Source organism: Pseudorca crassidens, chromosome 19 (genome assembly GCF_039906515.1).
Source record: "Pseudorca crassidens isolate mPseCra1 chromosome 19, mPseCra1.hap1, whole genome shotgun sequence".
In the NCBI taxonomy this organism is placed as follows: domain Eukaryota; kingdom Metazoa; phylum Chordata; class Mammalia; order Artiodactyla; family Delphinidae; genus Pseudorca; species Pseudorca crassidens.
The window spans coordinates 53,642,642-53,655,715 of record NC_090314.1 but is presented as its reverse complement, the minus strand read 5'-3'; the positions used below and the strand labels follow the sequence as shown (position 1 = coordinate 53,655,715).

General features: G+C 43.0%; 1 protein-coding gene across 6 annotated transcripts in view; it reads left to right on the top strand.

The window, feature by feature from the left end:
• Positions 1-13,074, top strand: part of RNF213 (ring finger protein 213) — a 112,253-nt gene that overhangs the window by 86,760 nt on the left and 12,419 nt on the right. For all 6 annotated transcript variants that reach the window (XM_067715834.1, XM_067715832.1, XM_067715830.1 and 3 more), the window contains 10 exons: positions 2,712-2,823; positions 3,402-3,615; positions 3,862-4,052; positions 5,109-5,231; positions 6,033-6,143; positions 6,776-7,015; positions 7,344-7,425; positions 8,246-8,280; positions 9,622-9,716; positions 11,781-11,940. In XM_067715834.1, coding sequence (XP_067571935.1) covers positions 2,712-2,823; positions 3,402-3,615; positions 3,862-4,052; positions 5,109-5,231; positions 6,033-6,143; positions 6,776-7,015; positions 7,344-7,425; positions 8,246-8,280; positions 9,622-9,716; positions 11,781-11,940 — 1,363 coding nt within the window. The remainder of the gene's footprint in view (positions 1-2,711; positions 2,824-3,401; positions 3,616-3,861; positions 4,053-5,108; positions 5,232-6,032; positions 6,144-6,775; positions 7,016-7,343; positions 7,426-8,245; positions 8,281-9,621; positions 9,717-11,780; positions 11,941-13,074) is intronic.

Here is a 13,074-nt window from a genome sequence, read left to right as displayed (position 1 = left end):
AATAGAAACAACTGTTTCTAACTTAAATGTCTGAAAGGTGACTCAGGATGGAGATTAGATTTACATTTAAGCATGGATCTGCTGCAGCCTTGTCCACGGGCATTTTATTTTGCTTCTATTTTTTTCCCCCCGTTATTTGTGAAATAGTTTTTTCAAACAGGATTCCTGGAGGATTTTCAAATAAAATACTCTTAAAATACATTTTCTTACAGAACTAGTATCTTACTGTACCTGAAAATGGCTTTTAAGGCATACATGGAAAGAGTTGACTTGAGATGTGAGAAGAGCCTCTTTTGATATTCTGTGATTTTTATTAATTTTGGTAAATGTGTGAAATCTGTATTCATTTGAATCCCTTTGCTTAGAGAAAGGGAACAGTATCATCAACATGCATACCTCTTGACATATAGTGTAGACACATTAACATGAGTACAAACAATGCTTAAAGGTAAACACTTTGTTCTGAAATATTTAGAGAGTAAAGTTTACAGAACTGATTTTGAAATAAAAATCTTGAGACATAAAACACAATTTAAAAATCTGCATTGTCATTCCCTGGGTTGAGAAATACTTGTGTCGTTGCTTTTGTGATTCGAGTATTTTCATGTATTAAGAATCAGTCAGGGGCTTCCCTGGTGGTGCAGTGGTTAAGAATCCGCCTGCCAGTGCAGGGGGCATGGGTTCGATCCCTGGTCAGGGAAGATCCCACATGCCACGGAGCAACTAAGCCCGTGTGCAATAACTACTGAGCCTGGGCTCTAGAGCCTGCGAGCCACAACTACTGAGCCCACGCACCTAGAGCCCGTGCTCCGCAACAAGAGAAGCCCCTGCAATGAGAAGCCCGCTCACCACAACTGGAGAAAGCCCGTGTGCAGCAATGAAGACCCAACGCAGCCAAAAAGAAAAAAAAATCACTCAGACCAGACTTAGACATACTTTGTGGAAATGTAGGCATCCATTCTTTAGGCAGACCTGTGTGGGGGACAACATTGATGAGACTGCAAATAACACTAAGATATTATCTGGCTTTTTCAACATGTTGATATTTGCACTGATGTTACTAAAGTAATGAAGGGTGAATGTGGTAGCATCTTAGCATGAGGAAAACCCCGGTATTGGCCATTGTTTCCGTCACCACCAACCACGTATAGTTTTTTAAAATGCCAATTTCACTTAATGTCCTTGACGAAGCTATAAAAATTCTTAATTTTACTAAATCTCCACCTTCGAGGATATGACTTTTTAATATTCTGTTGAAATGAGAGATACACACAAAGCACTCCGGCTGCACACCAAGGTACAGGATTATCTCAAGGAAAATCACTCATGCGGTTTTTGAGTTACATGCTAACTTGGCTGCTTTTTTTGTGGAATACCACTTGTACTTGAAAGAATGACTGACAAACAACACTTATTCAGACTTGGGCATTTGGCAGGTGTTTTCTTGAAACCAAGGGATGTGAGCCTGTCACATCAAGGAAGAGAACTGATGGTTTTGTTGCTAATGATAAAATTCAAGCTTTTAAGCAAATATTAAAATTTTGGCGGGAATTCCCTGGTTGCCCAGTGGTTAGGGCTCCACGCTTTCATTGCCAAGGGCCTGGGTTCAATCCCTGGTTGGGGAACTAAGATCCTGCAAGCCATGCAGTGTGGCCAAAAAAAAATACATTTTTTAAAAATTAAAGTAAAAATTTGGAAAACCTGTATCCTCCACCGGGAGCCTATCAGCTTTCTAATACTTACAGACCTTTTGATGATAATGAATGTGAGGTTTTTTAAAATATATCATAAAATTAAAATGTGTCAACATTTGCCAGATCTGCACAGCTCAGTGGACCGGTATTTTTGAAGTGACTGATGCTTGATGTCAGAGAATTTTGTATTGATCAAAAAGAAATCCATTTGAAGTGCAAGGCAGACCATTTGATTTTAATGTAATTGACTATGAAACGTGCATTGATAGGGTTTCAGATTGCACATTGCAACTAACCTTTAGAAATTATCATTTATCAAGTTTTGGTGTAGTGTCAAAGGAGAATATTCACAGTTACCTGAAAAGGCTACTAAAATATTTCTCCCTTTTCCAGCTACATAATGTGTGAGACCAGATTTTTCCTCATATAACTCAATATAGTGCAACCAATTAGAAGCAGAAGCAGATTTGAGAATCCAGTGAACTTCTGTTAAGCCAGGTGTTAAAGAGATTTGCAGGAATGAAAAACAGTACCCCTCTTCTTACTAATGAATTTTTGTTTTGGAAAAACTTTTTAAAAATATTATTTATGTTAATATGTAATGAGTTTCGTATGGTTATTTTTAATGAATTGATAAATATTTTCAATTTTTTTCAGTTTTAATTTCGAATACTGTAAATATCAGTAGATGTAATCCACAGAAACAAAAGCTCTCTGGGGTTCTCAATAATTTTTAAGTCTGTAAAGGAGTCTCGGAGCCAAAAAGTTTGAGAACAGCTAGTCTAAAATAGGGAATTTTATATTCCTCCAACTTGGTGCTAGAATATTTTTCATAAAATCGTGTTACAAACTATACATACACATGTATGTATGTGTATATATATATATAATTATACAGGGAGGGGGGGATGGGTAACAGGCAAATAGATACATACATACATACCTTTTTTCTTTCTTTTTTGGCAAAATGAGTTTCCAGACCTGAACTAACCAGGTATAATATTTCTCCTTCCAAAGCTTCCGTGACGTGAAGGATTATATTCAGGCTTATTTGTCCCAGTTGGAAAAGAAACCGTTCCTGGCTGAAGATAAAGCTGAATTGTATGTGCTCTTTAGCAGCTGCCTGGAGGTAAGCTGATTATCACCTCCCTGCATTTCTTTTTCAAACTCTCCAAACCATGTGGTTTATGTGATGGAATAGTGTTTTTCTGAAAATTTACAGAATATAAATTAGGTGGTAACATTAACAGATGCTCTGCTCCATGCAGGGGAAAAAAAGTTTCAAAAACGTTGCTTCTGCCCTCAGCAGTTGTATATATTGGCATTTATGCGCACGTGCATGAGGGGGAAAAAAGAAGCATAGAAGAATATGCCACCAGAGTTGTCTCCAGGTGGTGAGATTGTGAATACTTTTAATTTTTATTCTCTTCATATTTTTGTTACTTCCAAAAATCTTACAATGCATATGAAAAAATAATATTAGATAATAAAATCTTTCATCATAGCTTTTCTTTTTCCCCTCCTTCTTGCCCCTAAAATAAAAAGGGATATTAGTTTTCCATGATTCAAAAAATGTACACGCAAACCCACAACACTATTCTTTATCCTTCCTGCATTCTCCACGACCAGACTGTGGAAATTTCGAAGGTGGGAGACTCGCAAATAAAAAAGAATAATATCCTTTCTTTCTGGTTCTATGTTCCCTAGGATTCAATACATGAGAAGAATAATACTTTCTTCATGAGGGATGAATCGAAATACCTAAGAGAGGAAGGCCAGTTCCTTAAGACGTACCGACCAGTGGGATGCAGCCAAGAGCCCGCTGGCGAGGCCTCGGTGGAGTACCTGCAGGAGATGGCCCGCATCCGCCTCTGTCTTGACAAGGCTTCTGAGATCCTCTCTGAGCTTCAGGACGGCTCAGGCAGGTCTTCTTCCCAAACTTTCTTGACCACAGGCCGGGAGCCCCCATGATCTAGAAATTCAGGAAGTGTGGGAAGCTGGTTCTTGGAGTAATACTGGTCTGTACCATGTCCCCTTTCTTCTAGATTAGTTCTTTCACTGTGAATTCCTAAAGGGGAGGCCCCAGAGCTCTTACTAGCCTCTGTTCCAGACAGTTAACTAACAAGTACCCTCAGCCGTCACTCAGCCTTTCTCGTTGGCTCTGCAGAGATGGCGGAGGAGAAGCGTCGCTACCTGCGGCAGGTGGAGCACTTCTGTGCCCGGGTCCAGAATGACTGGTACCGAGTATACCTGGTGAGGAAGCTCACTAGCCAGCAGGGGATGGAGTTTGTGCAGAGCCTCTCCAGACAGGGCCATCCGGCCCACTGGGTGTTTCCCAGGGGAGTCATTGCACAGCAGGTAAGAAGGGTGTTCCCAGCAGCCCCTGTGCTGTCTCAGCTCCGCTGCCCGCCCCCCAACCCCAGGAGCGGGGCTGCTGCTTCTCCATTCCTCCCTGACCTTCTCCCACACCCATCACGGAAAATGCGTGCATCTGTTCTGGTCTTCTCCTCTGTCTCTGTGCTTCAGTTGATTGACCCAGCTCGTGATCACATTTAGACTGCCTGCCTAGGGGAAAGATATGTGTGTGCGTGCGTGTGTATGTGTGATGTGTTTGTCACCTACCTGCACAGCATATGTAGATATCACTTCTGATAGAGTTTGACACAGGGAAAGCAAAAGAATGATTCTGTGGCTTTGGCTTTTAGCAGATTGAAAGTCATTCAGCCAGGGATTTCCCTGGTGATGCAGTGGTGAGGACTCCATGCTCCCAATGCAGGGGGCCCGGATTCGATCCCTAGTCAGGGAACTAGATCCTACATGCATGCTGCAACTGAGAGTCTGCATGCCGCAACTAAGAGTCTGCATGCCACAGCTAAGACCCGTCACAACCAGATAAATAAATAAATATTTTTTTTAAAAATCCTTCAGCTTTCAGAATAAGCCCTTTTTATCCTTGGCAGGTGAGATAGGAAAGAACTAAGGATGACAGAGTTGCAGCCATTTTGGCTTCAGGGCTGCTCAGTGGTCCTTTCCTAGTGCTCAGAAATGAATGAATTTTTACTGTCCTGGAGTTACAAAAATGGCACTAAAGATCCTGGCTTTTTGTTTGCTCCCAACTGGAGCTTAGGGCTAACGTATTGAAGTCCTTTGGTGCTCTACTCTGAGTGCAGAAGGAAAGCAGCCACAAGATCACCTCCCCCAGATTTTCACCCACTCCTTGCTCTTCATCTATTGAGGAGGTGCTTCCCAAACAGCAGTGGGATGTCATGCCTCAGTCTGGACCCGGAAACTGGGTTCAGCTGCCTTTAAACCTCTTATGATTGCCTAGTCCCTTTACCTATCAAGAAGCTTCTTTCCTAAGCATTCCTCACACTGTCCCCACCATGATTAACCCCTGTGTTCCTGGGGTTGCAGAAGGATCATACAGGCCAGATGGATCAGTATCTGGTGCATGGGGACAGCTACAAGGCTCTCCGCGATGCACTGGGCAAAGCCATTCTGGAGTGCGAGCCCCTGGCCATTGAGACTGCTCTGGAGGTACGTTGGACTGGGAGACTGCTCTGCGTACACAGCGGCCCCTCAGAGCCTAAGTCTTGTCTTGTTGGTGTCAAATGATGCAGCGAAAGAGGCCCCACAGGGTGACATGCTGCATCAGAAGTCTTATGCTCACGGCCTCACGGGCTCGCCTGGCAAACAGGGGAGCATCAGTGGTTGATTTGGGGTGGTGGGTTTGCACGAGGCCACCGGCACCTCCTTTCTGATTCATTTATGTCCATTACTTTCTTTGAGACCCTGCTAAAAAGTCACTTCCTCCAAGATTCTTCTGCTCTGACAAGTGATGGCACAGGAAGCAAAACCTGTGTCTGTGTAGCCTCATAATTCCCATAGAGGCGTATGCATGTGTTTATTTTAATAGATACAGGGTTTTTAGAATCTAATCTTTCAATTGTTCTGGTCATGTTTCCTTTTTGAGTCCTTGTTTACCCTGGCATTTTGCTGGGAAAAGAGGAAATAAGTATCTTATCTCTGCTCAGGAAAAGTTTCTAGGACCAGTGAAGTAGTCAGAAAGAGAACAGGTGGTGATCTCTGTTACTTCTGTTGTAAGCTATCTGATAAATATGCATTGAGTTTAATATGAGAATGTTTATGAACAGTTGTTTTTCCAGAAGATGGTCCTTGAGGTGCAGGGTCCCAGGCGCCCAGGGTCTTGGGAAAGGCTCCCTCAATCTCTCCAAGGCTTAAGGGCTGATCTCATTTCATATTCATATACGAATCACATGGGATTCTGGCCCTGAGCTAGATTTTTTAAAGTCTCACTTGATATCCTTGCTTTTTCAGGCCTGCAGGAGCCCCACAACTCAGCAGGCTGCCCACCTAATGTTAGCACTTTTTAGAGAGGTCACGACTTTGTACAGATCGCACAGTGCAAACCTCCATCCTAAGCCACAGGTGAGTATCAGCCTTCAGGGCTGTGTTCATAGTCTCATAATTTGGATGGACTTTTTGAATAGAGGTAAAAGTTACAAAGACCAGTTATGCCCCCAGTTTTTAAAATTCTAGGATTGGGGTTTCCAGCCTTCTTATGTGGAGCAATTACTTTCTGTTTCATCCAAAGCTTTTAGAGTAACAGTTAAAACACAGTCAAGAACATAAGATAATGTTTTCCAAAATTATGAAAACTAGTGCTTGGGTATGTGGTTTCTGTGTTTGTAGAGGAGAATTCTCTTCTCCAGATAATTTCCCTTCAAACAGCAACCATTTAGCCATTCTAACATTGATTTTTTTTAAAAAAGTCAAAGTTATTTTAATGCAAAAAACTTTATCTATTTATTTATTTATTTTTGGCTGCCCCACTCACCTTGCGGGGATCTTAGTTCCCCAATCAGGGATTGAACCTGCGCCCTCAGCAGTGAAAGCATGAAGTTCTAACCACTGGACCACCAGGGAATTCCCCTTAACCTTGATATCTGATAGGTATTTGCAATCAAAAATGTATGAGTGACATAAGAGCAAACCTTTGGTTTTCTCTCACTATTCACATGATACTCTGCTTTGTTGTATTTTCATTTCTTTCCTGTCAGCAATGTGAGGCTATGAAGAAATTCGTTGAGGAAAGAAAGACCTTGTCTCCTGATATGAGACGTTTTGCAATATCCCTTGTGAACAATGAACTACCCCTGCTGAGGACGGGTCCTGGGGACAACAGCCTTGAAGGGACAGTAATAGAAATGGCTATTCATGTTGCAACCATCCTTCTCTGTGGACAAAGCAAAGTCTTGGAACCCCTAAAGAATTTGGCCTTCTCCCCAGAACTCATGGCGGTAAGATTGGGATATGATTGCATCTGCATTCACAGGAAAAACTTTAGAGACCCAGCCGGTACCTCAGAAACTGTTGAACCTGTTTATCTTCTAGATTCTCCATCTGCCTCTGTCTCACTTGACCCTTTAGTCCACAATGATGGTGAAAAACTTGCCTTGCCCTTTGTTATCTCACAGGGAGCTGTTCTGTGTTCTTCATAGAGAGTTTTTTAGGTCAAGAAGAAAGAAAATCAAGGTCACATTCTTACTTGAGACCTCTTGCTGATCAGTGACAGCCCGTCGATATGCTCACTTAGCTAAAGCCAGCCCTGCTCTTTTGACTTTTCAGAATGCCTTTCTTCCAACGATGCCTGAAGACTTGCTTGCTCAAGCTAGGAAGTGGATGGGTCTGGAAGGAGTCCACTGGTACAGTAAGTGTTGGCCTGAGGTGGAATCCCACTCCTGAGCTTTGAAGAGCATCCTAAAACCACATGAGACATTGTTATAGAATTGGGGTCCACGGGTTTGTCCCTGAAGGTCCTTATGCGCCTACCTCCTTCTGCCGTGGTTGCCTTTGCAGAACATGAACAGCTTGCAGGAACTGGTACCCTGCTGACTGTGGATGAGCCAGATTATTTTTTTCTTAGTCACAGGGAGAGGGTCTTTTAGGGTGCACTTCTGTTCCCTGGAATATGCCCTTTGGGGAGAAGGGGGTGCTGGGAACCACATGAGAGGCTCAGTCAAGGGCCAGCTCACAATACAGCCACGTTTTTGACCCAAAGATAGTTCTTTTAGAAATATAGAACTGAAGGAGAAAATAATATAACCCATGACTTTATGTAAATTTTGCTGTTGCCTTGAGTAGATGATCTTTTAAAACTAGTTTTAAAAGTTGTTATAAAACCTGCTCATAGCAAAAGGAAAAAATCAAAGAGAGTGAATAGGAGGGTATAAAATACTATCCACCCTGCCTCCAAAAGTAAACCCTGGTATGAACCTGTAATCTAGTTTTCTCTGTGAATTAAACACAGACATTATTTTTCAGTGATACCGGTTGAGCTCCTGGTATGTGTCAAATATCTAATGAGTTCTAATATCTAGCAAAGTTCAAGATTTCTGGTAATGTGCTTGGGAAATCAGGTCCACGTCAGCATTTGGTTAGACCAGAGAGGAGGGAGTTAGCTTTCCCGTTTAACCGTGGGTCATTAGGTGAAACCTCATCAGCCAACATGTGTCTTGTTCTTTTAACAGCATGTCCCAATGGTCACGCGTGCTCTGTAGGCGAGGTGAGTCTTGGTATTCAGGGTGGGGTTTGGGGGGTTCAAAATGTGTGTTCCTCCAGGTCTGAGGAGGGGAGCTGTGGAGGAGGAGGATGGATAATGAGGGTCTGGACCTTTTGGGAGAACATAGACTCATTTTGCCGGCTATTCTAGGTATTACGACTAAACATCCAAATGGTACTAAGGTTTTCCAGCCAGGGTTTCTCAGTCTCAGCCCTGTGGACATAACGCCTTATTGTGGGGCTGGCCTGGGCATTGTTGGAGGTTTAGGAGCATTCCTGGCTTCAACTCACCAGATGGCAGTAGTATCCCATCTCACACAGTGTGACAAACAAAACTGCCTCCATACATTGCCAAATGTCCCTTGAAAGACAAAACTACAGGACAGGAACCACTGCTGGCCATCCTTCCTGGCCACTGCATCACAAGATCAGTGACACGGGTCTTTATGTGACAACAAAGTGTTGACTAGACCGTAGGCTGGATTACTGTCCCAGGGAGGAGATAGGGTCTAGATACCAAAGGATAGGAAAATGAGACACACGTTTTGTAAGCCCGTTGGGGGAAGATCTGTGTATTGTTCATCTCTGAATCCCAAAGCATCAACCAGGGCCCTTCATAGTGTCATCCATCCTTGCTCAGAACAGGCTATTGAATTGAAACAGACAAATGTTATTTAATAAATAAATAAGCGACCTGGAGGATAAACCTGATATATGCATTTTACTTTATCTTTCTGAGCTTCTCACTTACTTGTCTGTGAAACAGGATTAAAATAGATTCTTCCTGAAACTGCTCCTGAAATTCTGTGGTCTGGGAACCTGAGACTGGTTTGGTTTGTGATAGACTGTTATTCAGTGTATGTAGTAGCACACAATCTGATTTTGAAAAATGAGCCTTTGGAAGTAGTGAATCATATGGTTACATTTTTTTTAAATAAAAAAGTCCAAATGGCGTTAGGGAAATCAGTTTGGAAGCTGCTATAGTATTCCTGGTGTTAGATAGTGAAGCGGTAAGGCCAGTGTGATAGGTGGGGGAATGAATGGAAAACAGTGATGAATATGAGAAAGGAGGATTGAGTTTTATATATTTGTCTATAAAGTGACTATTTAGGAATAAAACTTAAATTGTCTCTATTTTTTAAAAGTCTATATTTGCCCACATACAACATAGTTGGCATGGAGTGCCTGCCCTGTCTCCCAGGGCTCCTGTAGCCCCACCTGACACACACATATGCTAAAGGAAGCAATCGTAGTGGCGTCCGCTACCTCCTGTGGTAAGTATGTGCTCATTTGCACGATGGCATTTGTCCAAACTGAGCCGGGGTCTCATTTGTGTTCATCCTAGTGTGGCTTGCCGATGGAACAGAGCTTTTGTATTGACTGTGGTGTTCCAGTTGGAGGGATTAATCACAAACCAAAGGATGGATTTCATGTTATCGAGTATGTGAGATTTTATCTCCTTTCTAAGTAGTCAAACCATGGGCTTTGGGACTGTTTCTGTTCCAGCTGATAAATCAATACTAAATATAGTATCAATTACTATTGTACATTTGGACCTGGGTCTTGTTGATATCAACGCCAAGGTCCCTGTGGTCATTCAGTAGTGAGGCATTTGATCTGTTATTGGCTAACTGGGCTCTTAATGCAAAGCAGACCACGCGTTAATACTTATTAATACTTGTTAATTCAGATGTCTTCCATCTGAATCTTGGGCACAACCCCTGTAGAAATTGCTTGACATAAACAGGTGACCAATTTCAGAGGCACATTTAAGTCTGTCACTTATAAACTCTCTTAGCTTACTCTTTTTTTTCCCAGAAAAATAGAGGAGACATAGTCAATCTTATCAAATACTTCAGAATCCAGCTAAAAATCTGATCTCATAATCCCACACTTGCTCATGAGATGAGTATGGTTATACATGCTCCCTTAATAGGAGGTGTGACCTCTCTACGTTCATCATATATTCTAGCTCTTTTAGTGCTGTTGCAGTTTAAAATATGCTAATCTGTTATCTCCATAAACTATCAGAATGTCTTAGAATCTTCAGTAGCTTTGCAACTGAATGTACCCATCACACTGTACCTCCCATCTGGGTGTGATGCCAAATCCTTTGCCAGACCTTGGATCCCAGTTTTTGATTTGGGAAAAGGAGAACAGTGTGTACATATTCCCAGGGTAATGTCAGCCGTTCCAAACTCTTACTGTCCTTTGCCCGCCTGCTCCCCCGATCCCCCACAATGATTCAGTGGAAGAAGTGGGTCCAGACCTCCATCCTGACACATGGCCCCAGGACTAGCACAAACAGCCATTTTTTTATGCTTTCAAAACTTTTTTTTTTTTTTTTTTTTTGGCTGTGTTGGGTCTTCGTTGCTGCACGCGGACTTTCTCTAATTGTGGCGAGCGGGGGCTACTCTTTTTTTTTTTTTTTTTTTTTGCGGGACGCGGGCCTCTCACTGTTGTGGCCTCTCCCGTTGCGGAGCACAGGCTCCGGACGCGCAGGCTCAGCGGCCACAGCACACGGGCACAGCCGCTCCGCGGCATGTGGGATCCTCCCGGACCAGGGCACGAACCCGTGTCCCCTGCATCGGCAGGCGGACTCTCAACCACTGCGCCACCAGGGAAGCCCCCTTGCGGGGGCTACTCTTCGTTGCGGTGTGCGGGCTTCTCATTGCGGTGGCTTCTCTTGTTGTGGAGCACGGGCTCCAGGTGCGCGGGCTTCAGTAGTTGTGATGCGCGGGCTCAGTATTTGTGACGCACAGGCTTAGTTGCTCCGTGGCATGTGGGATCTTCCCAGACCAGGGATTGAACCCGTGTACCCTGCATTGGCAGGCGGATTCTTAACCACTGCACCACCAGGGAAGTTCTTCAAAGTTATTATTATTTTTTAATTGAAGTATAGTTGATGTACAATATTATATAAGTTATAGGTGTACAATCTAGTGATTCACAATTTTAAAGGTTATACTCCATTTATAGTTATTATAAAATATTGGCTATCTTCTCTGTATTGTACAATATATCCCTGTAGCTTATTTCATACATAATAGTTTGTACCTCTTGACGCCCTACCATTATACTGCCCCTCCTCCCTTCCCTCTCCCCACTGGCAACCACTAGTTTCACAAACAGCCACTTTACACTGTTGTGGGCTTTTAGTCAGCCAGAAAGGTCAGTCTATAAAGAAGAAGACTCTTAGGACAGTGGTCTAGGACTTCTCTGGTGTTCCAGTGGTTAAGATGCCATGTTTCCACTGCAGGGGGCATGGGTTCAATCCCTTGTCAGGGAAGTTCCACATGCTGCATGGTGTGGCCCCCCGCAGAAAAAAAAAAAATCTTCTAATATAGGAAAGTAGTCTAGGCTTAGTAGAATATGTAATTTAACATTGTTTTCTTCAAAACTCTGAACCTGGTCTCCAGGTTCTAAGAATGGGAAGTGTGCCCCCAGAGCTGAGAAGAAATGGTGATCTTCAGCCTTCACCCTGTCTTCTCTTGTCCTTTCCAGAAACAAGATGGACAGAACTCAGACTGGCCACGTGCTGGGAAACCCACCACTGAGAGGCGAGGCCATGGTATCTGACCGAGAGCTGTCCCCAGTGGTCTTCCTTCTCATCCGGCTACTCACTCATTTGGCTATGCTTTGGGGAGCCACCCAAAGTCCCCAGGTAGAGCATTGTACTGCCCAACCATGTGTTTAGTTTCTACAGTAATTTTTTTCACGGTGAATCCTTTTGTCTAAAAAGTCCTGGCCAGTTCTTGGGAAGGCCCTGCAGGGTCCTGCTTGGTTTCATTGTGACTAACCCCTTTCCCGCTCCAGAGTTCTCTGATTTTGCCCCTTGAAACACAAGACTACTTCCTAGGTTTGAATGCTGTGAGGTTTGTGTGTTGTGCCCTTACTGACATCAGAGGCAGAAACTATTTAGGAAGTATGGGGAAGATCTGAGTGGCAGAGTGCTTGGGTGAGGGAAAAGAGATTAATGAATTGGTCCACTCCTTCCTTTCAGAGAGTATGAATGTACTGCTTCTCTGATAACTAAGTATCCTTAGCTAGGATACTTGGTAGAAATAAGTAACTGTTTTCTTACTCCTCTTTGAAGGTCCAATCTGTGGTTCTAGGTGTTCTCATTCATTAGTCCAATCTGTGGTTCTAGGTGTTCTCACAGATTAGGTCCAATCTGTGGTTCTAGGTGTTCTCATTCATTATTGGCAATAGTAACACACAAGGAATGTTTTACAATATAAAACAAATCTTATTAGCTTACATTTATTAGTGCATGTAGGTCCAGATGAAACATGTTGAAGCCTGGTATGAATTCTTTTTTTTTCTCCATAGAAGGCATAAGGTTTATTCTAAAAGTAACTTGTTGAAAGTTTAAAAAAGGAAATAATTGTAAAAGATAACCAGCAGGGTGATATTAATATGACCTCAAGCTAACTGTGTATGATACCAATTCTTTACTTTGACAATTAGATGGATATCGAACATTAGAATTAAAACACTTAATATGAAAATACTTTATTTTTTATTTATTTATTTTTAAATTTTTATTTATTTATTTATTTTTGGCTGTGTTGGGTCTTCGTCGCTGCACAAGGGCTTTCTCTAGTTGCGGCGAGTGGGGGCTACTCTCCGTTGTGGTGCGCGGGCTTCTCATTGCGGTGGCTTCTCTTGTTGCGGAGCACGGGCTCTAGGCACGTGGACTTCAGTAGTTGTGGTGCGTGGGCTCACTAGTTGTGGCTCACGGGCTCTAGAGTGCAGGCTCGGTAGTTGTGGTGCACGGGCTTAGTTGCTCCGCGGC